This window comes from Pagrus pagrus (genome assembly GCF_965226575.1).
Source record: "Pagrus pagrus genome assembly, chromosome: 18".
In the NCBI taxonomy this organism is placed as follows: Eukaryota; Metazoa; Chordata; class Actinopteri; order Spariformes; family Sparidae; genus Pagrus; species Pagrus pagrus.
In genome coordinates this window covers 28,661,963-28,688,641 of record NC_140202.1, presented here as the reverse complement: position 1 = coordinate 28,688,641, position 26,679 = coordinate 28,661,963, and the positions used below count along the sequence as shown (strand labels likewise).

Genomic DNA, 26,679 nt, shown 5'->3' with positions numbered 1-26,679 from the left:
GTGCAGGTGCGGGTGGAGTGAGGTGCGGGTGGAGTGAGGTGCAGGTGGAGTGATGTGCAGGTGGAGTGAGGCGTGGGAGGAGTGAGGTGCAGGTGGAGTGAGGTGTGGGTGGAGTGAGGTGCAGGTGCAGGTGGAGTGAGGTGAAGGTGGAGTGAGGTGCAGGTGCAGGTGGAGTGAGGTGAAGGTGGAGTGAGGTGCAGGTGGAGTGAGGTGTGGGTGGAGTGAGGTGCAGGTGCAGGTGGAGTGAGGTGAAGGTGGAGTGAGGTGAAGGTGCAGGTGGAGTGAGGTGTGGGTGGAGTGAGGTGCAGGTGCAGGTGGAGTGAGGTGAAGGTGGAGTGAGGTGTGGGTGGAGTGAGGTGCAGGTGCGGGTGGAGTGAGGTGCGGGTGGAGTGAGGTGTGGGTGGAGTGAGGTGCAGGTGGAGTGAGGTGAAGGTGGAGTGAGGTGCAGGTGCGGGTGGAGTGAGGTGCAGGTGGAGTGAGGTGTGGGTGGAGTGAGGTGCAGGTGCAGGTGGAGTGAGGTGAAGGTGGAGTGAGGTGAAGGTGCAGGTGGAGTGAGGTGAAGGTGCAGGTGGAGTGAGGTGGAGCAACGCAGGTGAGGGAGATAAAGAGAGAAACATTAGAAACAGGTAAAAGCTGAAGACACAGGAAGGAGGGAAAACTCACCCAATAGGAGGAAATGAAAAGCAGCAAAACTTCAAAATAAAACAGGAAATCACAGAAACACAACCAGAATAATTAAACTTTTAAAAAAGATTAATGACATTTTTTTAAAATATCTTTTCAAACTTTTTTGGTTTTCACACTTTTCACAGAAATTGTCCACAATAAATATAAATCTTCTTAAGAAGCATCATAAAAAACAACTAATTTATCTGTTTTATTTTGAAATTGTGCAAAATAAACATTCAATACATTCTTAATGTAAAAGCAGGATGATACCAGAACAAAGCACACTGGACCGACTATATTTTATCATTAAGTTTTTGAGTTTGGTGTTGATTTGACCCAAATGTTCTGTTGTGTTCAGGTTGGAAGAAACAAAGAGAAGCCTCAATACAAGTGACAGTAATGATGGAGTCATGTAATCAGCTGTAGCTCTTCCTTCTCCTGTCTTATATAAAGCACATAACAATACGTTGGAGTTGTTGCCAGGTGCTGCACAAATAAACTGATCCTGCCTCAACCTGATGGGTCACATTCCTACAACACTTCACCACACCCTGATGAACTCTGAACTTTGAGGAACACTTGATTTGTGACACACTTTTACTTTGAAGACGTAGCGAGAAACGGACGTTCTGGTTTTTGTGCTTCTGCCATGGGTGAGTGGTTAAACTTTGTATTATTTGTCTGTTTAAAGTGTGTTTATTGTTAATATTTCCCACTTCGTTGTGCTGTACCTCCTAAATCGACATTATATATATACATATATATATATATATATATATATATATATATGAAATAGTGTCATTAATTCAGTGTCATTAATTAATTAATCATGTGAAGCTCATATTGTTGTTTATATTGCACACAGAACCGCACACTCTCTCAGCTGAGGCGCAGGTTCTGATGTTTCTCCTGGTTCTCCTGGTTCTCCTGGTTTCTGCTCTTGGTGCCCTTGTGCTTGCTGCAGCATATTTTTGGGACAACACCATTTCAGGTATATATGTGTGTGTGTGTGTGTGTGTGTGTGTGTGTGTGTGTGTGTGTGTGTGTGTGTGTGTGTGTTTTTGCAAAAAAAATATCAACATGATTGTGAAAACAGAACCGTTACAGCGCCACACTGAGGTTACTGATGCCGTTATAGGCTGCGTGCCTATACTTTGATATTAAGTACATTTAACATCAGATACTTAAAGACTTTTACTCGAGTATGACTGTTGAGTACTTTTTACAACACTGTCAGTTTATCAACACATCTGGAGATACGTGGTTTTCACTTGTCAGGAAAGTAATCTGAAGAGTAACTAGTAACTAAAGCTGTCAGACAGATGTAGTGGAGTAAAACGTACATTACTTCCCTCTGAGATGTAGTGGAGTAGAAGTTACATAAAATGGAAATACTCAAGTAAAACACCTTTAATCTGTACTGAAGTACTCGAGTAAATGTACTTAGTTACTTTCCAGGTTACAAACACTGATAAATGATGATAAAATAATTTGTAATCATCTCAGTCACACAAACAACTTGTTTGTTGAGTTTTCTGTTTCCACTGATGGAAAGTAACTAAGTACATTTACTCAAGTATTGTACTGAAGTACAATTTTGAGGTAGTTTATTTGAGTATTTCCATTTCTGTTACTTTAAACTTCCACCCCACTACATTTATCTGATTACATTAGTTACTAGTTACTTTACAGATTTTGTGCAGCTAACAACCAGTGAAGCCTACAAACACGTCAGCAGTTCAGTAAGAGAAGAACAACCTTCCAAATACAGTGAAACAATAAAAACAATGAAAAACAAACAGCACGGCGTCACTCGGTGGCTGTAATGTAACATTACGGCTCAATCAGTTTTCATACATGTATAATGAGTTTCAGCTGATCAGTGAAAAGACGCTCAGCTGATTTGGAGCTGAAACTCTGAACATGGCCGGTCTTGACCAGGTTAGATGAGCTGTATCAACAACCATGATGACTAACTCCTCAGTACCGCTCTTCCACCAACATCAGCGGGTCTACACAGGTTCTTTAAACAAGGGTCGACCCGCTAAAAATCACCTGTTGACCCCGTTCCCACTTCCTGCAGCTCGTCCGTGACTTTTATCTGAAGCGTCATGTTGTACGTCACTGACGTCACGTTTCACGCCACGAATGCGCCGAAAAGTCGTAACAGAAGAGAAACAAAAACAAAACCAAACAAATGGTGGGTAAATTCACAACCCCCGAGACCCCCCCTCCTTTGCTAGAGGGATGTAGCGTGTTCACCCGGGTCTTACGTTAAGATCAAAGTCGAGCGTAGCCGAGGTGACAAAGTCAACTGACCCGGGTGTAAATGCAGAGTTTACACATTCCCATTACAAGCAAAAGCCTGATCTTAGGGGGGTTAAGTGGGATTTTTGACCAGAGGAAAAAGGGGTTTAACTCCACTAATCTTTCTTCGAAGTACAGCCCTCAGGTACTGCGTGTGATGTTGTGTTGACGTTGTTTTGTGTTGTCCTCTTAGTCACCCAGGTGGAGGTGAACGAGGGAGTGTGGTTTGTTGAGCTTCCTTACAAGCTCACAAGCTTCCTTCCTACCAAATCCAGAGTCCAGCTGTCTGATGATGTCACAGTGGAGTGGAGCCGGTGTGCCCCTGAGCCCATGAATGTCCACGTTTATCACACCACCAGCACCCATCTGATCAAACAGGACACGATGTACCGCGGCCGCACAAACATGAAAAAAGAGCCACTAAAAACTGGAGACCTCAGTCTGACGCTGAGGGACCCCTGCTACAGAGACAGTGGCACCTACACCTGCACTGTTTACAAGGACAGAGAAATCTTGGCGCAGAAAGTAGTATGGCTCCAAGTCAAAGGTCAGTGTTGTAGATACAGGTCATGGGCCAGTGTAGGCCACTTCTGCTACCATCAGTGTCACTGCTTCGGTTATTCTGTTTGAAAAATGATATTGTGTTTTGTTGTTAGCCATCTCCGAGGACGTGACGGGCGGGGACTGGGCTGAAACTTTCACATTGCCCTTCATAACTACGGCTCATCTGCCTGAAGACGCAACAGTGGAGTGGAGGCGCGATTTCCCCAAAGCCATGACGGTCCATGTGTATCAGAAAGGCCAAGACCAGCCTGGCAAACAAGATGAATATTATCATGGTCATACAAAGATGAACAGTGACCCCCTGCGATCCAAAGACCTCAGTGTGACCGTTTGTAACTCCGGCCACAGGGACTTCGGGAGATACATCTGCACTGTCCACAGGGACGGAGTCATACTGGCAAAGAAAGTAGTGATGTACTGCATCCAAGGTCAGTACTGTCAACACAGTTCAGAAGTCAGTGTAGGCCACTTCTCCTGAAACCATCAGTATCATGGCTGTTTGTGAAACTGACATTGTGAATTTTCACCCTGCCAGACTCCAGGGTGAATGTGGAGGTGTTTTCATGGGCGATGCCGGCAAAGCTGCCTTGGCAAATCACAGCTAACCTGCCTGAGGACGCAACAGTGGAGTGGAAGCGTGCGGACGTTGATACCCTGATTGGATACACAAAGGTCCATGTGTATCAGGATGGCCAAGACCAGCCTGACAAACAGGCCGAGCTTTACAGAGGCCGTACAATGATGAAGAAAAACCCACTGCAAACCGGAGATCTCAGTCTGACCCTGAATAATCCGACTGTCAGAGATAGTGGTTCATACTCGTGCTCTGTCACGGTGAACGGAGAACTTGTTTGGACGAGGTCGGTGCAGCTCCAGGTTAAAGGTCAGTACTCGAGCTAGGTCAGAGGACAGACTGGTCTTTGTGCAGCTGATCTTGTGGTTCATCTTCCTTTAAGTTGTGTTGGTGTTGGTGGTGATGGGGGGGGTCTGCCTTTCAGACGTGCACCACTTTATGTAAATATTGAGGCAATTTAGCTTGTTTGTCTTAGGCTGGTTTTACACCAGATCTGGTTGTTCAGCGAAAACACAGGTTTGTCCATTCATTGTAATAAGGGCAGTCTGCAGGGGGCTCTGCAGAAAAATGCAGCCGGCTGCGGTGAAAAGGCTGAGTCCGACTCAGTTTTTGGAGAGACGCAGCCCGATGTCACAATCCGGTGGCCAATCACGTACAGTCTTCAAGCGAGGGGGGCGGGGGGCTAAGCTGTTCCTCTTCCCCTTTCTGTGTAATGGTGGTGGCTAAGAGGCTTTCTGGAACAATACTGCCACCCTCTGGATTGGGGAAGGGCATCAGTCCGTGGTCCGTGTGTGCGACGTGCTGGGAACCGCCACGGGTCAGTTTGCTGAAAGGCGAAGCTGCTATGTTGTTCTGCTACTAACATGCTGGTCATATTAGTGATCGTTTGTCCACATCAACCGATTAAAAAAAACAGTAACCCTCCAGGATGAGTCACATCATTACTGTTTTAAACTTGGGGACAAAACCAAACCGAGTGATCAAAAAATGAAACATCACGCTACATGAAGAAATGTCCGTTGTGTTTTCCTCAGTATTTAGCCATGCTAACTAACATGCCCTGCTACTGACCCGTTCCACTCTGATGTGATCAGCTGTCTCTGCCACAGTAGGTGAAACATGCCGGTCCTACAGTGATCGTCGGCATCCACAGATGTGTTTTAACCGGTGTCCAATGCCAAAGTGAGTGAACACCTATGACATACTGTGGTTTCAGTCATTCATCACCAGCTTATGTGAATCCAGCCTAAGAGCAAAGAGAGCGAGGGGCGGCTCTTTGCTGCTGCATTCAGAGTTTGTAGTGGTTACTACGCTCCATGAGGTCGTCTGTCTCAAAAGAGTTGGTGACCAACAACAACCAAACCCCTGGGCTGGTATTCACAAACATTTGCCAAAATATTTTCTAGCTTCAGAGTGATTCAGGAAACACAGTTGAAGAGCCAGTGTATGCACGTTGTTCGTAACTGAACTAAATATAGATTATTACTAATGTGCCGTTTTTAAAATAGCAAGTAGTCAGACAGGAAAACTCGATCATGTATTTTAAGCATCAAGATGCATCGATAGTGATTTTATAATTGCATTGTTGCCCTCAGAATCTGAATCAAACTGTGATGATAGATTTCCATCCTATTTAAAGACGGAGATAAAGCTCGCTGATGTCATTTCTGAATGAACCCGCTGGCTCCATGTCTGGTTGTCTTCAACAGGACTCCATGCTGTGACTGACTGTTGCATGTTTCCTCTTTGCAGGGGGATATTTTTAGAGGACAGGACCAAGATGAGGCAGACGACCATGAAGATGCAGTTGATGTGGAGCTCCACTGATCCAGATCTCTGTTGAATGTCTCACTTTGGTGGATCATTACTTGAAATCAACTGAGGACATCAACATGGGCTTTCCTTCCTTCTTTCCTTCCCTTCTCCCTGCATGTTGTCTGTTTTGCAAAATAACTTGACATTGCTGTTAAATGATCATTTCATCTGTTTGTTGTTATAATCTGTTTTTCACCCTGATGATCGATACACGGTTCATTCAGCTTCCTCACACTTGGAAGGATCAGTCACAGTGCATCATCATCAGCGTATGTATGAGTCAGAGAAGTATCTGATAACATTTTGATTTGAGATTTAAGGACAGATTGTTTCAGACTCACCTGCTCAAACAAACGGGGTCATATGGTTTTCTCAGCTCAGCAGTGTAGCCAGGTGTAAAGAAAAATGCACATTTTAAAGGTTTGGGGTTTTTTTCTATTTTTTTTTAATTTCTGCTCAACAATATTTAAATGTTAAATAAAGAAAATCATTTTTTCATACTGTCCATTGCTGTAGCACCTCTATTCATCTGAAACAGCTCGCTGTGGCTCTTAAAGATGTACAGTCAGCACGTCAGCGCTCAGACTACGTGTAAACATAGAAATCAGGAAACTCTCTCTTCTTCTTAGAGTTTCTTAAAGACAGCCGGCTCTGGACAGCGCCGCCGTCTCTCCGTCTCCTCCTCGGGCCGTTCGGCGTCATGTCCTTCTGAAAAGCTCCCCGTGTCACGGCGGGCTGTTTGGGGGGAAGTCTCCCGAGGATCCTGGCCCTCTTCTCTTTGGCTCTGGCGTTGCGTACGGCCCGGTCCAGCTCCTTCAGCTGCTCGGTGGTGACGCCTCCTCTCTTCTCCGTCAGCCACTGCTCCACGGTCCGGCCCAGCGGGTCGGTTTTTGAACAGAAGGTCTCTCTGACGGCTCGCAGGATGGTGTGTCCATTGGCTTTGGTCTTCCTCTCTCCACACTGATGACACACTCTGTCTTTCCGGCGTGGCAGGCTGCCGCCCACCAGCAACACCTCCTGTTTCTTCTTGATTCTCCAGACGGTGGTCTTCGGCACGCCTCTGTCCTTCAGCCACTTCTCCAGCGTCTCTCCCTCCTCTGCAGCCTCCTCACAGAAGATGAGGTCTTTGTAGACAAAGTGTTTGAGGGTCTGAGCAGAGTCACCACAGTGGGGGCAGGAGGAGAAGCTGGTCCCTGTTGACCCGGAGGTGGATGGCTGATAATCCTCCTGACGTGGAGAGGACGAGGTGCTGGGCTCTGACGTCTCCGTCTGGTCCGAGTCTGACTCGTCTTTGACCCGGGGAGCAGACTGGAGGCAGGACGCTGCAATTAAAAACAAAATTATTATTACTGTAAATATAATTTCTCGACTAATGAGACACGAAACATGACCGTCACCCACCGAGTTCGTCCTCAGGAGTCAGAGGTTCCTGTCTGGGTTCCTCTTTCACCAGAACCCTCTGCTGGCTCTCAGAGGAGCTCTGGACCCTGCAGGACAGACACACTGTCATTCACGGCTTTGTGTTCGGTTACATTCACTCATTTCTTCTTTTTTCCACCACTGTCCTGAGACACCCAGTGGACAGTATGTGACAGGGTGACACAAGAGATCTGCAGCACAGTTACTGTTACTGACGGAGGCTCGGGGGGAAACCACGAGCATCATCGTCTTCTTGGTCCTGCTAAAATAACCCTTCTGAGGCTGTCCGAGTGTGGAGACATCGGGGAATACAAATAATCGAGGCTGTTCAGGGACGAGGAAACTCTGAATATTTTCCAGACATGTCGCCACTTTAGACAAAGATTAGATACAGAAAGCTTCAGAAATACAACATTTTATAATTTCTTCGCTTTTATCTCAAATGAATTCCTGTTTCACGACCTCCACACGGTCGTCCCTGGTTCCTGTCGGCTGCTCAGCGTCTCTGTCGAGGTGGATGGCTGACAGACCTCCAGGCCTGGACGGGACCAGGTGCTGGGCGGTGACGGCTCTGGCTGGTCTGGGTCGTCTTTGACCCGAGGAGGGACGTGGATCGGACAGGACGCTGCAAATTATAACATCCAGATAACAAGTATGATTATTGTAGTAAATATTACTTTAAAGGCAACATGTGAGGAAATTTAGTTTGAAACAATCAGAAATGACCAACAGACGTTAAAGTCTAAAGTTAGCACGCTAACATGGAGCTCCTGAGCTACTGGTATAAACACCAACACAGCTTCTGTGTGCTAGCTGCACTGCTAACTGAGCTAACTAGCAGTTAGCAGCAGTGAATGTTTACTCTGGTGAGTGCTGCATGCTGTTCAGGGGGAAGGTGGTCAGTTCTTACATAATGCACCTTTAACATGACCGTCACCCACCGAGTTGGTTCTCAGGAGTCAGAGGTTCCTGTCTGGGTTCCTCTTTAACCAGAACCCTCTGCTGGCTCTCAGAGGAGGTCTGGACCCTGCAGGACAGACACACGAGGCTCATTCTACAGAACATCCACTTTAGAAGGACAGAAACTGGACCTTCTTCTCTCACATTCAAACTGAAACACATTAATCCAGAACTCAGCGACTCCGTGAAAACACATGAGGACTCTTTAACTGGTGTCAGAGACAATATCCTGATAAGCCCGAGCAGAGCCGACTTCGACCTGAGACATTTTAACTGGCACAGATTTCTCCTCAGTACTCTGTATGAAAACATCTCTAATTATGTTCTGATTCACTTTATTAGCAAACAGGTTGTCAGAGGTCATGTTCAGATGTTCTGCTGGATCAGCTGCATCTGGAAATGCATGTTTCCATTCACGCTGTGTGCCAGCTCCATCCACATATCGTGACATATATACTCATACTTGCACACCTGGACGAATATTTCAAGTGTTCCCTTTATTATGACACCTCGATTATTCACGTAGACGTTGCAGTTGCAGAGATAAACTCTTTTATGGGCAGATAATCTTCAAGCAGAGACCCAAAATAAAGACGAGTTCTTAACAGGATATTCATGAAAAATGCATTTTTACTAAATCTCATCATTCAATCTGTTTTCGTGACGTCGACTGAAATCTTCACATGAAATCTGGAGATAAACGTCTTTTAACTGAAACGAGACGGTCGACCGAACATCTAATGTCTTTACAGATCTGCAGGACATGAAGCGACGTCATCAGTCCCTGTAGAGACGCTCGTCACACAGGTCGGTAACTTTCCTTCTATCTTTTATAATATTTCATCATTGTTCTGTCATCCCCATCATTTATCTGATAGTTATGTTACATTATTGCATTTTAAATGTATAAATACACTGTAGTTCTGAGGTGTTCAGAGTTTAAACTGATTCAAAAAAATATTGAACATTTGATGATCGAAGAGGCAGAAATGTTCAAATAACCTGAAGAAAATATCATTCTTGTGTTTTTCAGGTGTGATTGTTCTGTAAAGGTGAAGGACAGAAAGATGTTTCAGTAGAACGACTCATTACTAGTTTCATTATTTTAATCTTAATGAACTCGTGTTCAGACCTCCAGATGATGGGCCTCGGCACCCCCCGGTCCTCCAGCGTCTCTCCGTCCTCCCCCGGCTGGTCTTCGTCTGAGCCGGAGTCACCGATCGTTCCCCACGTCTGCCGTGAGATCACAAACATTACAGGTGTTTGAAGGTTAAATCAGCACTGAGGCGTCCGTCGTGTTGTAGAGAGATCAAGTTCAATAGTGAACGGAGGTCTTCAGTCTCCGTCGACCCCTCGTATGAAGATATTCTCAACATAATGAAGTCGGTCTAACATTTAATCAGAATTAATGTATATAGACTTACCCGACCTTCGAAACAACATGGCAGAGCACTTACCAGCATCATTTCCTGTCTCTTCTTTAACCTCCAGATGGTGGTCCTCGACACCCCGCGGTCCTTCAGGTACGTCTCCAGCGTCTCTCCCTCCTCCTCACAGAAGATGAGGTCTCTGTAGACGAAGTGTTTGAGGGTCTGAACAGAGTCTCCACAGTGAGGGCAGGACGCCGGCGTCCTCTTCCTCCTGGAGCTGGAGCTGGACGGCTGATGTGCCGCCAGGCGAGGAGGCGCCCAGGTGCCGGGCTGGTCTGCATCTGGGTCGTCTTTGATACAGAGCGGGAACTGGATGGGGCAGGACGCTGCAACTGATGAGAAAAGACTAATTATTACTGCAGATATCATGACGTTAACATGCTTGAGCCACAAAAACAACAATGAAACACCCACCGAGGTCATTCTGAGGAGTGGGTTCCTCTTTGGGCTCCTCTTTCAGAACCGCTTGTTCTTTGAGCTCCTCTCTTGGTTCATCTCGAACAGCCACACACTGCTGTCCCTCAGAGGACGTCTGCCAGCTGCAGGAGACAACAGACATGGTCAGGTTTCTACGGAGGCCCTGAAGGCCAAGTGAAGAATTTAGTTTTTTCTGGTGATCCAAAAAATGTTTTCCATGTTTGAAACCAGGTGAGAAACATGTTTTCTCCACAAACAGAAAAAGATTCTACTGAAAAATAAAGAAAATAAAATGTTTCTCAGGTTTCTGCAGACAGAAATGAAAGATTTAACTTTTCCTGCCACCAGATCTCAAGTCATAAAAACAGGAGAGGATAATTTAGATCAGCTTCAGAAACTGGATCACAAGAAAACGATCTCCACTCGCCCCTCAGGGCTTCTAAAAATCATTTTCCAGGTCATTTTTCTGTTTTCCAGGTTTTCCAGGACACATGGGAGGAGATGTGATGCCCCCTGCTGTCTGTGTTTTATTTAAAGGAGCATTCTGTGGTTTTATAATGAGCAGAGAAAGATCTTCACTGACTTAAACAACAAACTCTCTTTGTGTTCATGACTGAATAAACTGAATAACCAAACTGACCTTAAAGGACAACACAGTTTATACTGTCACTGTGCTTATATGTGGCGGACCCTGCCACCCTGCCTTGTGAGACTGAACTTTTTGCACCCCAGAAATCCACTTAATAAAAAAATGCTTCAGTATTTCAATGACTTGAAAATGTCAAAGCTGAATTAGTTCAGTTAAAGAGTTCTGGTTTACCTTGTAGAAGTGGTCCGGAGCATTTCTCAGTCCAGTTTGTGAGCCGAGGCCGGAGGCCCGGTTTCCAGTCGGAGTTCAACCCGTTCACCAGCAGAGGGCAGATTTCCACAGCTGACTGCAGAGAGGAGTCACAGCTGGTGTTCTCCACAGACTGTAAATAAACAGTCCTGTCTGCCAGGTACAGTCAGGCTGCCACAGGGTAACAACAACAACAACAACAACAACAACAACAACAACAACAATAGTATTAGTTGTTGTTGTTTTTCCTTGTTGTTGTTCCTGTTCTTTTTTCTTGACGTTCTTTTTGATCTTGTTGATCTTCTTGTTCTTGTTGTAGTTGTTTTTGTTCTTGTTGTTGTTGTTCTTGTTTCATCTGACTGTGAAAATCCTACAAGAACCTTCTGATAGAGGATATAAAGTCTTCTTCTTCTTTTTAAAGAAATTAACAGGAATCCTTCAGGATTTTATGTGAACCAGCAGAATAACAACAGATTTCCAGGAGGACGAATGAAATCCTGAAAGAACCAAACATTTCTCAATACGATATGTGAAGTATGTTTAGACATTTATGGGAATCCTGTAGGACTTTGACCTGTGGTCCCTGGCTGATGGAGGTGTGCTGCACTGTTCCCTCCACACCAGTAGGGGGCAGTGTCTCCGTGGAGAGATCCCATAAATCCAGCACCACAGCCATGTTCCTGTCCTCTGCAAGTGTTTTCTAACTGCTACTGTTGATTTGTCTTTGACTGAATCATTTTGAATGTCAAATAAAGTTTGGTTTAATTAAAGTGTCCTTTCAGGATGTGGAATATTCAATCTGGCTCGTTGGGCTGACACGTCCTTTCAGACCGGGTGCCACAGTCACAGAAATATATTCAGTGAAGTATTAGTACATGTCTCAGAAAGGACCTTTTCTTAAGTGCACTGACTCCATTGTTCCATAACAATCAGCTGTTAGAGGCTCCAGCAGCTGCAGGAACACTGAACACGAGAAGCAGCCAGAACACATTTCACCAGTTTCATGGATGAGTCTGTTTTTCTTTGCTTAGAAAAGTTTTCTGGTGAAAAAAACACGTCTGGCCTCCTGAAATAAATCAAAGTGACGCCTCATGTGTGTGATAGACAATCTTGGAGTTGTGCAGCAGCCCCGGACTCACCTCCTGCAGCAGCCGGACAGTGTGAGTGAGCTCCGGCCGGGAGCAGCGCGGCTCGAGGGGTCCACAGAGGAGCAGGAGGATCATCCAGGTCCAGTAACGGGACAGCTATTCGGACTTTTTCGCTTCTTGTCAGGAGTTGGCAAGTTGAGCCGGACAGCCTCAGGACGGACGGACCCTCATCCTCCGCCGAGTTGTTGTGCGCGCCATTTTGATTCGAACCCCGGCTCGGATAGATATCCCCACTGATGGAGGGCGTGTGTGCCCTCAAACGGGAGCCTCCTACCAGCTGTGTGTCACTGTAATGTCGGTGGTATATGTTAGAGAAGGCTGGTAAACCTCTTCGTTTCTCCCGCAGTCACAGCCGTCCCCTGTTTCACCGGTTCACCGGCTCTTACTTCAACTAACGTTACACTGTCGTTTCGTATTTTGTATGCGTGCATCCACAAACAAAGAGTGTAGTCGGACGTCGAGAGCACTCCCTGTCTCGCTGAGTGAGGGACGTCTCGCCAAACTCCGATAAAGCCGTCTCAAGTCGGCAGTGCTGCCCAACTATAAACACTACTCTGTCACTAAACTGATTAATTCTCACTTTAGATGCTTCCAGAAACATACATTAATGTACAGAAAGATCGTGAACCGGAAGTCGCCGCCATGTTGTTTCTATACTGTGAAAACTCCAATAAAGCTGTAAAACACGGCGGTGCGGATCAGGTTTAAGCCTCGGTCCTGTCCACTGTCTGCTCATCTCCTGAAGTGTTTTCAGAAACGTATTTTAGTGACAGTTAGATGACGTTTATTTTACCAGCCGGCAGTCTGATTACTACTTCCTGCTTTAACTCACTGGACGTCACCCATCAGCGGGCTGTCACCGCGCAGTGAATGCTGGGTGTTGTAGTTTTCTACCATTTGAGTAAAACGGGATGCCACAGCCCTTTTTCTGTTTTCTCAGGTCATTTAGTACGGAAGCGTATTGCATTCACTTGAGTAATTTATTTTTTGGTCTGTTTTTCTGAGTAATTTTTTTTTTTTTGGTCTGTTTTTCTCAGTAATTTTTTTTTGGTCTGTTTTTCTGAGTAATTTTTTTTGGGTTTGTTTCTTTTTTCTGTTTTTCTGACTAATTATTTTTCCTGTTTTTCAGAGTAATTTATTTTCTGTTTTTCGGAGTAATTTTTTTTCTGAATTATCGCGATACTTCGAACTCCCGCGAGAACCTCCAAACTGCCATATCTGTCCAACTGATTCTGGAGAAACATTACTGTGTCTAGCAGATCTGAATGGGCTTTCCTTCTGAACAACCGCAAAGCCCCATTCCGACCGGGTTACGGTTAAGGTTAGGGTTTCAGGTTCGGAGTGGCGATCTTTTTTCAAAAAAGGGCCGGCATTCCGAAACATGAAAGTGAACCTTCGGAGTGGCGACCTGTCGCCGTCCTCAGGTGCCTGCGTAAAGTTGACAAACTAATGGTAATACCATCTATATGACTTAAAGACAGGACTATCGCCCAGTGTCTTAAACCCAGATCAAAGTAAAACTTGATTCAATTAAACAAGTCGGTCATGTTTGTCTCCATTATCGAGCTTTCAATAAAGGAATGAATGCGTCTATTGTTTCAAATGCTCTCTAAACTCAGAAAAAAATTACTCTGAAAAACAGAAGAAAAAATTACTCCGAAAAACAGACCAAAAAGAAATTACTCCGAAAAACAGAAATAATTACCCCGAAAAACAGACCAAAAAAAAAATTACTCCGAAAAACAGACCAAAAAAAAATTACTCCGAAAAACAGAAATAATTACCCCGAAAAACAAACCAAAAAAAAAAATTACTCAAGTGAATGCAATACGCTTCCGTAATTTAGCACCAGTTTCAAAGACATGTGTCTTTCTGCTGCAGAGACGGTCCAGAGTCTTTCCAGTGGTGAAATACTTATTTAATGAGCCAGTCGAGACAAAACCACCTGATTTTATGTTAAGAGTTGTTCAGATTCTTCAGATGTTGAGGAAAGGTGCGTCTAAAGCATCAAAAACCAGTTTACAGTCGGAGCAAGTTCATGTTTGAGTGTTTCAAAGGTCGTTACTGACTTGTTGGGTTCGTACGAGATTTGATTTTAAATCTCTTTTTATAATGAATTATGCCATTCAGCTGCATGTGTAGCTGCATTCAGGTGTATCGAGGCGTTTCAAGCATGATTTGATCGTTAAATCACCTGTTAAACTCGTGTTTAACGCAGTCAGTGGGTAAACTGCTCTTTGCCTGCAGTAAATGTACAGTTGAATTCAAAGCCTGTGTGACGTGAGCCAGCGGACCTTCTACACTCGTGTCCCAGCCGGACATAGAGTGGCTGTAAGAATGTTAACAGTGGATTGAAGATCATTTTGATTCATATATTTAATGTATTTCCATCAGGCACAACAAGAGGAGCAAGGCCTGGGTCCTGGAGGAGCAGCCTGACAACCTCTGGACCTCCAGCTCCCCGAGGCGGCTCGGGTCGAGCTGCTTGTGTCTTTTTATTTTACTTTTATTTTACCAGGAAGTTCCTTAGATCAAGATCTCTTTTAACCAGAGAGACCCGGATGCTTTATACTTCCACTACATTGTTGTAATAACTTTAGTTACTAGTTACTTTACAGATTACATGCTGCATCAGAGCCAAAAGTGAATCATTTTTATATTAATTTATTTTATTGACAATCGGATGTTAAAACACAAACAGTGATTCCAATAATTAGAAAGATGCTGAATATCAGATCTGGTGGTCGGTCGACCCGCAGTATTCACTTCCTGCAGAATGAAGAGGCGGGAGCAGCAGCTCTGTACAGGTACACCATTTAATAGTTATTATAGACATTTTATATACAGTTGTATTCTGCTATGTGGTACAATCTTTAAAATCTGATGTTTCATAGTTTGTAAATCAAAAAAAAAAAAAAACTTACAAAACTCATCAAAACTCCAAACTGATCAGAACTTTTTTTTTCCTTTTTTTGGAAGACTAGAAAAAATACTTTTATCGTATTAATCATGCATTACACAAACAAAAGTCTTTAGTTACACAGTAAGTCGTAGCGTGGTGAAAAGAAAAATAAAGATTTGTTGGTTGTGATCGATGAGGAGCCGCTCGCGTTACAAATCCCTTCAGTTCAAAATATTAAATTAAAACAAACCACAACGTGAAATCAAACAGCCAATCAGCTGGCAGCTTTGTTTTCGGCTTCTGATTGGACAGTTCCTCCTGGAGCGCAAACCGGTTCTTTCTCCTTATAAGGACGAGATTAAAAACCGTCCCATGATATAAATAAACTGTTGAAGCTGTGATGAAGAGAAGTCAGGTGTTCTCCAGGTGAAGAGAAAACTCACACAGTGATATGAGGAGGAGGGGGAGGTGCAGGAGGAGGGGGGGGGGGGAGGAGGAAGAAGAGGAGGAGCTGAGGCGTTCCAGCAGCTTCTGCATCAAGGAGACCGACTAATAAAAACAGCAGGAGGTGTAATATTACAGAAGGACCGACGGACGTCGTGCTACATTCAGGTCACCTGGGAGTTAAAAACCTTCATCGCTGCCGATGTCGCGGTTTTGATTCTGAATCCAAAATCAATCAAAATGATCATCGAAACCAAACGGGACCGTCGATTCTCACAGGACTCTGTTTCCATCCCGCCTGCGTCCACGAGTCAGAGGGAAAATAAACGAGCGCGCTCAGTGTTAACCTGCAGCTGCACTTCCTCCAGTCCTCCCTTTCTTTTCTTATTTGTTTGCTGCCGAATGATTTTTCTGCATTTTACTATCATCAGTGGAAGTTTTATTAATTAACACTCAGAAATGTTCTGAGACGTTTCTGTCTCTCAATATAAATAATCCATCTGTCCCACGTGGCCTGAATGCAGCATCATTTAGTTTCTTTCATAATCAATAACACAGATGATCCTCAGCTTGTGTGAAGCTGTGAGCAGGACGCACGCCGACCTACAAACACCGTTACCAGAGCTCGTTAACCTCCTCCTCCTCCTCCTCCTCCTCCTCGGCCGAGTCTCAACACTCCTCCTCCCTCTCTCCTTCACCTTCTACATTTGGTGAACTCTTCACTGAGATCCAGAGTTTCTCACAGGGACCAGACTCCATCGCTGGTGATGGAGACGGGACAGGAAACAGGAAGTAGAAGGGCGGGGCCTGTGAGTGTTGTGATGGCAGGACTGGACGGGAATGAGGAGCCAGAATCCTCCTCGGTGCCGTTAACGAGACGTTTCCACGTTTATAAAAACGATTATAAAAACTAGATTTATTTTACACAAACACAAAGCGTCCATGTGGAACTACAGTAACGTCTGAATCCTTCGCTCGTCACCTCGGGGGGTCAAACGCAGGGCTGTGATTGGCCCACCAGGGGCTGAGGTGGGGGTGTGTTAACCAATCCTCTGTTCCCGCTGGGACGGACGTCCAATCAGCTCGCAGCTCGTCGGAGAGACGGAAACAGAATATCTGACTTTCAACCCGGCGCGGTCGTTCACCAGCTGTTTCTTTAACGTTCACATTAATTTATAGAATTTAAAAACAGTGTAAAAAATTAGGCAGGGCGAAATCTTTCCTGAAGCTTCAGTTCAGTTTTTAAAAACTTAAATACGACAAAACCACCGACGGTTAAAACATCACATGATCTGTTCTGCTTGTTTGTAAAGGAAAAATCCCCTCATGTTCCCAGATGTTCAACTCCATTTAACCACATCGTTATTTTTCGCCTGGTTTCCCTTCAGGTCGTGTTGCTGGTCAAGTGTCCAGCCTCTAATTTAACTGTTTCACAGCACAGTTGAATATTTATCGACTACAATCTCTCATAAAAAGAAAATATCAGGAGACGAGGAAGGAAACATTCTGTGGTGGCTAAATCATCAACAGCACAGAGACGCCCTGATGAAGACCTGATGAAGACCTGATGAAGACCTGATGGGTTTCTATCTTTCCTTCCTCGTCTCCTGGTATTGTTTTTGGAGGGCCTGCCGTGCTTCTGAAGTCGTCTTTTCTGTTTTCTACGATCTCTTGGTAAAGAGAAACAAAGCAGCCGACAGCAGATGGTTACTGTTTCAATGATGTTCTCTCCTCAGAGTAACAGGCGGTGTCCTGATGCATCACTGAGCTTCCAGCACCACCTGAAACCCAAAGGTTTCCCCCACGCTGCGGTGAAAGCGCCGTTCCTCCCAATCAAAGCTGACAAAACAGACTCAACTTCTAGAGAAACGCAGCCCAACATCGAGCTGCGGTGGCCAATCACGTAGTCTGGTGGTCAGTAGAGTAAAACGTGCCGTTTCACACGTTTGCTCTCAGCTGCAGAACCACAGTTAACAGAAGAACTACACACCAGCTGTAAAGATGGCGCCGTTCAAACTAATGAGAATCGCTCGCCTAGCACATACACCATAAAAGTTTTCTGGCTTCTGCGTTAACTTCCTGGTCATGTGCAGTAGAGTTTCCCCCACTGGCCCCGCCCACCAGACTTCACATTGTGATGACGTCATAGATTTTTAAAAGACAGACGGACTCGAGGGTCACATATGAGCTGCCTCTCGTGGCGTCTGAAGACGGGACGACGCTCTCGCTGCGACGAGGTTTTAGACGTGACGAACAAACCACTGAACATGTGGGGGGATTTTTCCTGTAAGAGCGTCCTGTCCTGCTGTCAGCTGGTCTGCACGTCAGACTAGTGTCAACACGAGGGGGGCGGGGCTTCATGTAGTGTCATCAGAGGTACGTTCAGGTGATGACGACGTCACAGGACAGGTGAGCTGCTCAGTGTCGACCTGCAGCGTTTAAACAATGTTTCCACAACGTTTCTGCTGCTGAACGTCTCTTCAGTCAGTCGGAGGGAGACACACACCTAAACAGAGTGTGTGTGTGTGTGTGTGTGTGTGTGTGTTCAGTCGTCTGATGCAGATCCGTCACCTCCAGTCTGTCACTAATATTTATTCTGTGTTCAGAGACCTGAACAGACCTGAATACTGTCAACATGTCTCTCTCTCTCTCTCTGTGTCTGTCTGTGTCTCTCGCCCCGCGGTCCTCCGCTGCTTCTTCTTCTCCTCCTCGTCTACACGTAGACCCTGGCGAGGGCGTCGGCTCCAGCGGAGGCGATGTAGGCCTTGGAGGGGTGGAAGGCCACGTCGTAGATCGCCTCCTCGCTCTTCTTCCTGTGAGCCGTGATCTCCTGCACACACGTTTTACTGTCGAGGTTCCACAGACGCAGGGAACAGTCGTGACCTGAGGAGGAGGAGGAGGAGGAGGAGGAGGAGGAGGAAGAAGAAGAAGAAGAAGGCGAGGAGGAGGAAGAAGAGGAGGAAGAAGAAGAGGAAGAAGAAGAGTTGGAAGAAGAAGAAGAGGAAGAAGAAGAGGAGGAAGAAGGAGGAAGACGAGGAGGAAGAAGAAGAAGAGTTGGAAGAGGCGGAGGAGGAGGAGAAAGAGGAGGAGGAGGAAGAAAAGACTGATCAGCACTCTGAGGTCAAACCTGAATCATGTCATTGATCAGTGATAAGTGATCATGTGACTCACTTCCTGACATCAGGTAGATCCCGTTTGGATCCACAGCCAGACTGGTGACTGCGTCCAGGTGAGCCACCATGGCATGGATCACTTTACCTGCACGCACACACACACACACACACACACACACACACACACACACACAGACACACACAGACACACAGACACAGACACAGACACAGAGACACACACGCACACGAGTGATCAATAACTCAGTATTTTTTAAATCAAATAACCTGAAAGATGAACGGTCCTCATCCCATTACTCAGGGACAGACAGGTGGAGACAGTCAGACAGGTGGAGACAGACAGTCTGACAGACAGGTGGAGACAGGCAGACAGGTGGAGACAGACAGACAGAGACAGGTGGAGACAGACAGACAGACAGACAGACAGACAGAGACAGGTGGAGACAGACAGACAGACAGGTGGAGACAGACAGACAGACAGACAGACAGACAGGTGGAGACAGACAGACAGTCAGACAGAGACAGGTGGAGACAGACAGACAGACAGGTGGAGACAGTCAGACAGACAGACAGGTGGAGACAGACAGGTGGAGACAGACAGACAGACAGACAGACAGACAGGTGGAGACAGACAGACAGGTGGAGACAGTCAGACAGACAGACAGGTGGAGACAGACAGGTGGAGACAGACAGACAGACAGACAGACAGACAGGTGGAGACAGACAGGGACAGGTGGAGACAGACAGACAGGTGGAGACGGACAGACAGAGACAGGTGGAGACGGACAGACAGAGACAGGTGGAGACAGACAGACAGGTGGAGACGGACAGACAGGTGGAGACAGACAGACAGACAGACAGACAGACAGGTGGAGTCAGACAGACAGACAGACAGACAGACAGGTGGAGACAGTCAGACAGAGACAGGTGGAGACAGTCAGACAGGTGGAGACAGACAGACAGGCAGACAGACAGGCGGAGACAGACAGACAGGTGGAGACAGACAGTCAGACAGACAGGTGGAGACAGACAGACTCCACCTTAGACAGACAGGTGGAGACAGTCAGACAGACAGGTGGAGACAGACAGGTGGAGACAGACAGACAGACAGACAGGTGGAGACAGACAGACAGGGACAGGTGGAGACAGACAGACAGGTGGAGACAGACAGACAGAGACAGGTGGAGACAGACAGACAGGTGGAGACGGACAGACAGGTGGAGACAGACAGACAGACAGACAGACAGGTGGAGACAGTCAGACAGACAGACAGGTGGAGACAGACAGACAGACAGACAGACAGGTGGAGACAGTCAGACAGAGACAGGTGGAGACAGGCAGACAGGTGGAGACAGACAGACAGGTGGAGACAGTCAGACAGAGACAGGTGGAGACAGACAGACAGGTGGAGACAGACAGACGGGGGGGAGACAGACAGACAGGTGGAGACAGTCAGACAGAGACAGGTGGAGACAGACAGACAGGTGGAGACGGACTGACCTGACTTGTTATCGTAGAACTTGATGTGTCGGTCTTCATGAGCAGTGATGGTGACCGGTAACGTCGGGTGACTGACGACCTTGTTGATATGATTCGACCCCGGGAGGGCTGAGGGGGGGGGGGGGGGGGGGGGGACAAAACAAATTAAGAGAGGAAGAGTCGAGAATAAAAGACAGTGAAGAAGAGGAAGGTGTGTGTGTCTTACTGCCTTCTCCCTGCCCCTTCAGCACCAGTGCATTCTGGGAGGTCTCCAGGTCGTACACCACCACATCTCCACTGTTAAACGACGCCACCATGTGGGCGGGGTCACAGCCGTTGAAGTCCACAGACGTGGGGACGCCGTGCTCTGCAAACACACACACACACACACACACACACACACACACACACATTAATAAGTCTCCAATGATGCCGTCCCCGTCGTGTCCTCCGGGCGGCGCCCTCGGTCTTCTGTCCTCACCCTTGTTTGCGTTGAAAGTGCTGATGCAGGGGTTCTTCTCCGTCGGGTTCCACAGTTTGACCGTTCCGTCGGCCGAGCAGGACAGGAGGCGGTTCTTGATGCCGCTGTAAGCCAATCCCCACACAGCGTCCGTGTGACCCGTCCACGAGCCCGCCAGGACGCTGGGATCTGTTTGGACGAGAGGGAAAAGACGGGAGGGGTCTGTTATTGTACTGTACATCATTTTATCACCTTAAACTACTGTGTGTGTGTGTGTGTGTGTGTGTGTGTGTGTGTCAGTACCGTAGGTATCGTATGGGTCCACGTTGGAGCTGGGGATGTTCCACCACTGGATGGTGGAGTCGATGCCTCCACTGAAACACTGCTCACCACTGGAGGTCATCGCCAACGACAACACTGGACCACTGGAGACAGAGAGAGAGACAGAGAGAGAGAGACAGGGAGACAGAGAGAGAGAGACAGGGAGACAGAGAGAGAGACAGGGAGACAGAGAGAGAGACAGAGAGAGAGAGACAGAGAGAGAGACAGAGAGAGAGTTTGAAGAGGTGAAGTTTAGGGCCCAATAATTAAACAATAGTGGACACAGACAGGTGGAGTGTGCGTGTGTGTGTGTGTGTGTACGTACACATGAGCTCTGAATGTGTAGACGGGCTCCACATCAAAAGAGGCACTTCTGAAACACAAGAACGAAACATGAGGTCAGAAATGAAACGTCTTCGTGCTTCATCAGCTGTTCATCAGCTCTCCATCAGCAGAGTTTCTGCTGGAGGCTGAGCTCTGCTCTGCTGCAGGGGAGGATTATGAGCGGGACACTGATGTGTCTGTATTTTCACTTGAATAGTGTCAGAGACGCCGCTGAGGAGAAAATGAGATGCAAATACTGAAGAGCGTGTCGGGTCTGAGCGGAGGGGATTTTCCTCTGAAGCTCAGAATCAACACAGAGAAGCTGCAGCGACTGAAGGAAACACAGAAACACAACATCCAGCGTCCTAATCCACAAACTCAGCACTGAATCATGAACACATCTACACTTTACTGAGCAACTTTAATGTGTTTGTGCTCTAGCTGCAGAAATAAAAGCACGAGGCATGACAGAGACATCAGTGCTGGACCTTTACTTTGAAAACACAATGAATGAGATCAGCTGAATGCATTTGAGCCCGTCTACAGCCGTCAGTGTGTCCCACTGATGTTTATTTGCATATAGAGCAAGAAGTGACATCTGATCACAGGTGATCAAACAGACGCCATGTTTCTACACAAAGACAGAAAGAAGTTCATGTAGAACATTTGCTGAATTTACAAGAAGGAACAAATAATGAAGAATTAGTCAGAGACAGAGTTTCACAGTTTGTTAAGTCTCTCCTCGTGAAACGACTCTTAAAATCACTACATTTGTTAATGGAGTCTGGTGATGTTGTGGTGTTGGATCAGTTGAAACAGTGTGTTCACAAACATCTGCTGGTTAAAACAGCTCAAACGTGTCCTCATTGTGTGTCGGGGACGTTCACACCTGTACTGAGCGCTGTCCGCCTGTGACTGGATCACCCAGGACCTTTCCGGACCTTGACACCACCAACTACAAAACCCTGTTGAGCTAACTGCTGGTTCAGATGGATGTTCAGATGTTTATAGAGAAGATACAGAACATATAGAGTCGGTGTACACATACTTTTTGGCAGGGACGGTCTTGGTGAGGTTCCACAGTTTGAGTGTGTGGTCCTCGGACACTGTGACCAGACACGGCTCGACGGGGTGGAAGGCCAGCGCTCGAACGCCGTCAAAGTGGCTCCGCAGCGTGTACTTCGGGTTCCACGTCTTCCTGAACGAAGACTCCTTATTGGACGGCAGCTGAGGTCAACAAACAACAGATCATGTGATTAAAAATAAATAAATTGAGCAGTGAACGTCCTGAACTCCAGCCGCTGTGCTTTGGTTTGTGTCTTACGTCGTAGCTGTAGTCTGTTTCGTCGTTGGTGACGGTGAGGTCGGCGAGGTCGCCCAAACCCAGCACGCTCTCCAGCACGTCGTCTGACCCCCCCAACAGGAAGGACTTCCCCCCGCCAGGAGGAAACGGTAGAGGCTCCGCTGCAGAGAAACACTCTCATTTAATGAACTTAATTATCTAAACCGAATGTTTTTACATTTCGGGGAGTTGGGCTGAGAGAACTTTGATGACATTAACACAATTAATCAAGAAAATAATCAACAGCCAATAAAGTGATCAAACAAACTGAAACATTTTTATCCAACTTTGAAGAAACTTTAAATGAACGACCACTTTTCTTTTTGTTGCGGAGGTTCCTGTTTAGAGCTGACGCGACTCTTTTCTGTCAACACAGCATCTCATTGGCTGAGAATTGTCCTCTACTTAAACACCAGCATGTGATTGGCTGGGACATATGAGGGGAAATCACGATTCTTTATGTTTCTGTACGTTTTCAAATGAATCGTGAACTAAACAGGTGTGAATGTGTCCCGTGTCTCTCACCCCACTCCGTCCCGTCCCCCGAGCTCCGAGCCTCGCCCGCTCCCTCTCCGTCCTCCGCCGTCACCAGGAAGTCAAACTCCTTCAGAGCCTCCTCTGTGTCGGCGTCGTCCTCCGACGCCAAACCCTCGTTCCCCACCTGCAGGAGGAGACGAGGAAACAGGAGGAGAATCAGAGAGGAGAGGAGGCGAGGAGAGAAGAAAGTAAGGAGAGTAGGTGGAGGTGTATTTAGGGTGGTGTGTGTGTGTGTGTGTGTGTGTGTGTACCTTGGTCTTGTGTTTCTTGGCTCGGTGGTGTTTGTCAGTGCTGATGTCGTCCATCAGGTCTCCCTCCTCGTCCTCTTCTTCGTCGCTGTCCTCTGCGTTCTCCAGGAAGTTGAACGTCTCCAGAACGTCACCTGGACTCCTGACACACCAAAGGACACATGCAAAGGTGTAACCATTGTGTGACCTCTGACCCCCACCTTAACCCTGTGCGTGTGCGTGTGTTTACCTCTTGCCCTCCTTGCGGCGCTCCGTCCCGTTGATCAGGTGCTGCAGGTTCTTGTTCTCCACAGAGCCGTTCTGCTCGGAGCCCGACAGGCCGAGCAGAGAGCGAACCCTCTGAGTCCGAACGTCCAGGATGGTGTCTGTGTATCCCACTTCCTGCAGGTACCTACACACACACACACACACACACACACACACACACACACACACACACACAGTGAACAGTGATCTTTGGGTTCGGCTGAAATCTGAATGTTCGTATAAAATGTGTCACAAAGAAAAGCAGCACACTCAACATCAAAGACACAAAACAGCAGAAAACGTTTTTTAATTATGATGATTTCATTTTTCAACAAGAAACAAAGCCAGAGATTAATTCTCTGTCTAGTTACTGAAGTGTTTGTCGATATTTGCCTGAAAACTATGTAAAAAAGACAATTAGTAGCATTGTACAAAGAGTTTGCTGACGTTTTGTAAAGAAATATAATTGTAGTTGTTAAACTGTGGTCCAGTGACACCTGTTGTCACCAGCCGACACAGATGTGTAGAAACAGAAACTGTGCTCTTACTGTCTGAGGAGTTGTCTTCCTTGTTTCCAGGTGAGCTGACTGTTGGCAGGAACAGCAGAGACCTCGGAGTCTTTGGTGTCTAAGGAGAAACAGACGATGAGGAAACACGGAGAACAACATCACCAACAGTCTTCCTGACACGACGAGAGTATCAACGCTAAGATGTTCTCCAATGAAAGGGCAATAGAGAGCTGTAGTGATGATGCAGCTGCAGTTAGCAGCAGTTAGCGGTTGCTCTGGTGATACGGTGCTCTCAATTTCTTTTGAGTATGAACTTGACAGGTGGCCAGCTGTTACATACAGCACCTTTAAGTAAAGTGGTGGATAATCGTCTCTACTGATAGTTTAGATGTCAGCCTCCGTAGAGACGAACAGCGTCAGGACAGAGAGGAGGAGAGGGAGAAGGAGGCAGTGGAGGAGAAGAAAGGAAGGAGAAGAGGAATAGAAGGAGGAGGAAGGGGAGGAGATGAAAGCAGGATGAGGAGCTGAGAGATTAAAGAGTAGAAGGAGGATCAGAGTGTAACAGTGAAGAGTTAAAGGCTTCACGCTTCAGCGACAGTCCTGGTTTCAAATGAAACAAACACGTTCTTTCATCACTCACCTGATTCAAAGCTTGGCATCTTCATCTCTCCCTGATTTAACTCTGTTCCATATTTTAACTTGTGATATTTTGCTCTGAGGACGAATCAGAAGAGATTTTATCACCACAAACACATTTAAACATCAAAACCATTCAATAAGCGTCTCGTTACTCATTAATAACATCAACATGAGTGTTATTTGTGATGTGATCACAAACTGATCAGAGTTCATCGGCTCACAGTAATTCAGAAGATTTAAATGACCAGATTAACAGAAAACGTCACAGTAACAGTGTTTTATAATAGATGTGTTGTGTATTTTTCCATTAACTAAACATTACAATGTACTGATGTAATGATGTAGTGCTTTGCTATACTACGTATCATCTTATACTGTATAATCACATTACGCCTGATATTTTATCAGGATGCACAGAGCGTGAAATTCAGTGCTGACATGATTCATGTTGTTATTTATTCCCCTTTTTGTCGAGTCAGAGTTTAGTGTTGAAGAAATAAGTTTCCCTGTACACTGAAGTCCTTCATTTGCCTTCCACTACGAATGAGTTAGAAAAGTATAAGAATAAAATACATACAGAATATGTGCAGTAATCAGTACCGAGGTACAGTATCATACAGTGTAAATGTAGATACAGAGGTACAATATCAGTGTCAGCATGTTTGTTCCAGGGAAACATGAAACCTTTAGAAAATAAGTCATTCAGCCCTTCGTCACACCATCTTTGAAAAAACACAAACTGGATTACAGATGTCACGAGTCAGGAGCTCATGAATGATCCAGACCTCAATGAATCTAAATCTAATATCTTATAACTAACACGTTATAGGCTGTTTGCACATGACGTCACGTCACCACGAAGGACTGCAGATGGGGCAGGAAGTGATTTCTGATGGAGAAGCGCTTTTAGTGTTGGCACATGTTGAATGGTGACACAAAGGCGAGAAGGTTAAGAAACGGCAGCAGACATGGATTAAAAACCTCCGTGTGCCGTAGGAGGAGCAGAGTCGGACAGCACTCGCGTGTGCAGTAGGGTTGTCAGAAGCATCGAAACTCAAAAAGGTATCGATACTAAAATGTTGTATCCGGATACGATGCTCGTTTTCAAAAGTATCGATGGGTTATCAGAGGTTATTTTTGCATTTTTCTTGTTAATAAAAATATTTCTTTTAAATTTTGGGGTCTTTTTTTTTATCCTTGTATCGAAAATGGTATCGAATATCGAATATTTTCCTGAGTATCGGTATCGAGTTGAACATTTTAGTATTGTGACAACCTAGTATGCAGTGACTGCAGGTAGAAGCCTCAAGACTCTCGTGCACCTTCACCTGGCGAGCCGTGTAGCAGGAGGTCTGCAGGACCAAGTCAGCTGTGATATCAATCACCTCCACGCAAATCGGTCGTCCCATGGGGAAAAACAAACAAACACTTTTCTGTAAAGTGTTCGGATCGTATCCAATGTGTCTGGGAATGTTCTGATGATACCTGCTGTGTGCAGGTCCATCTAAGGCTTTATTCAATCTCCTCCACTCCCAACGATTCCCAACGATTCCCAGCCGGTCTTCTTCACTTCCTGCCCTTCATCTGACTTTCACGCTTCATCGGGATCCCGCGACTGCAAACAAGCTATTATATTAAACTGTTATTAATGTCGTTGTGTGTATTGTGTGAATGAATTTACAAAACATTTACTGTCTCTTATAAAGGCTGGGCAATATACGACATATGTTGTTATCGTGACGTGAGACTGTACCAGCTGAGATTTTGGATATCATGTCATCAGTGTCGTCGTTTCTGCTTTTAAAGTGACGTCATTTTCTGAACAGACTGTGCTACTTGTTCTAATACTTGTCTTTACCCACTTAGTCTTTATATCGACATTATTTATAAGAAATCTCATGTTCCAATATTGTCATCGAGGTATTTGGTCAAAAATTTTGTTATTTGACGTTTAAT

General features: G+C 46.0%; 2 protein-coding genes across 2 annotated transcripts in view; both read right to left on the bottom strand.

Annotated features, from left to right (window-relative positions):
• Positions 1-6,016: 6,016 nt before the first annotated feature.
• Positions 6,017-12,914, bottom strand: LOC311273992 (uncharacterized protein). Its single transcript, XM_084381368.1, has 8 exons — positions 10,976-12,914; positions 10,153-10,277; positions 9,766-10,070; positions 9,441-9,541; positions 8,290-8,375; positions 7,811-7,973; positions 7,331-7,416; positions 6,017-7,251 (listed from the first exon to the last, which is right to left on the bottom strand). The coding sequence occupies exons 1-8, from the start codon at positions 10,996-10,998 to the stop codon at positions 6,515-6,517; spliced, it is 1,626 nt and encodes a 541-aa protein (XP_084237494.1). The 5' UTR covers positions 10,999-12,914; the 3' UTR covers positions 6,017-6,514.
• A 2,025-nt stretch (positions 12,915-14,939) lies between these two features.
• strn3 (striatin, calmodulin binding protein 3) overlaps positions 14,940-26,679 on the bottom strand; it is a 19,878-nt gene continuing 8,138 nt past the window's right edge. The window contains exons 3-16 of the mRNA XM_084381362.1: positions 24,725-24,798; positions 24,124-24,202; positions 23,559-23,720; positions 23,333-23,471; positions 23,070-23,205; positions 22,527-22,666; positions 22,251-22,429; positions 21,204-21,251; positions 20,861-20,982; positions 20,579-20,746; positions 20,324-20,464; positions 20,119-20,226; positions 18,659-18,745; positions 14,940-18,370 (exon numbers count right to left, since the gene is read on the bottom strand). Of these exons, the coding sequence (XP_084237488.1) occupies positions 18,201-18,370; positions 18,659-18,745; positions 20,119-20,226; positions 20,324-20,464; positions 20,579-20,746; positions 20,861-20,982; positions 21,204-21,251; positions 22,251-22,429; positions 22,527-22,666; positions 23,070-23,205; positions 23,333-23,471; positions 23,559-23,720; positions 24,124-24,202; positions 24,725-24,798 (1,753 nt within the window). The 3' untranslated portion in view covers positions 14,940-18,200. The remainder of the gene's footprint in view (positions 18,371-18,658; positions 18,746-20,118; positions 20,227-20,323; positions 20,465-20,578; positions 20,747-20,860; positions 20,983-21,203; positions 21,252-22,250; positions 22,430-22,526; positions 22,667-23,069; positions 23,206-23,332; positions 23,472-23,558; positions 23,721-24,123; positions 24,203-24,724; positions 24,799-26,679) is intronic.

What these genes read in the sequence shown, in the direction of transcription:
- LOC311273992 (XM_084381368.1), bottom strand. Translation starts at nt 10,998, where the DNA reads ATGCTCCGGACCACTTCTACAAG. An exon ending in CACTCCTCAGAATGACCTCG is followed by an intron (nt 10,071 to 10,152) that starts GTGGGTGTTTCA and finishes TTTTCTCATCAG; the next exon opens with TTGCAGCGTCCTGCCCCATC. An exon ending in GACTCCTGAGAACCAACTCG is followed by an intron (nt 7,974 to 8,289) that starts GTGGGTGACGGT and finishes TATAATTTGCAG; the next exon opens with CGTCCTGTCCGATCCACGTC.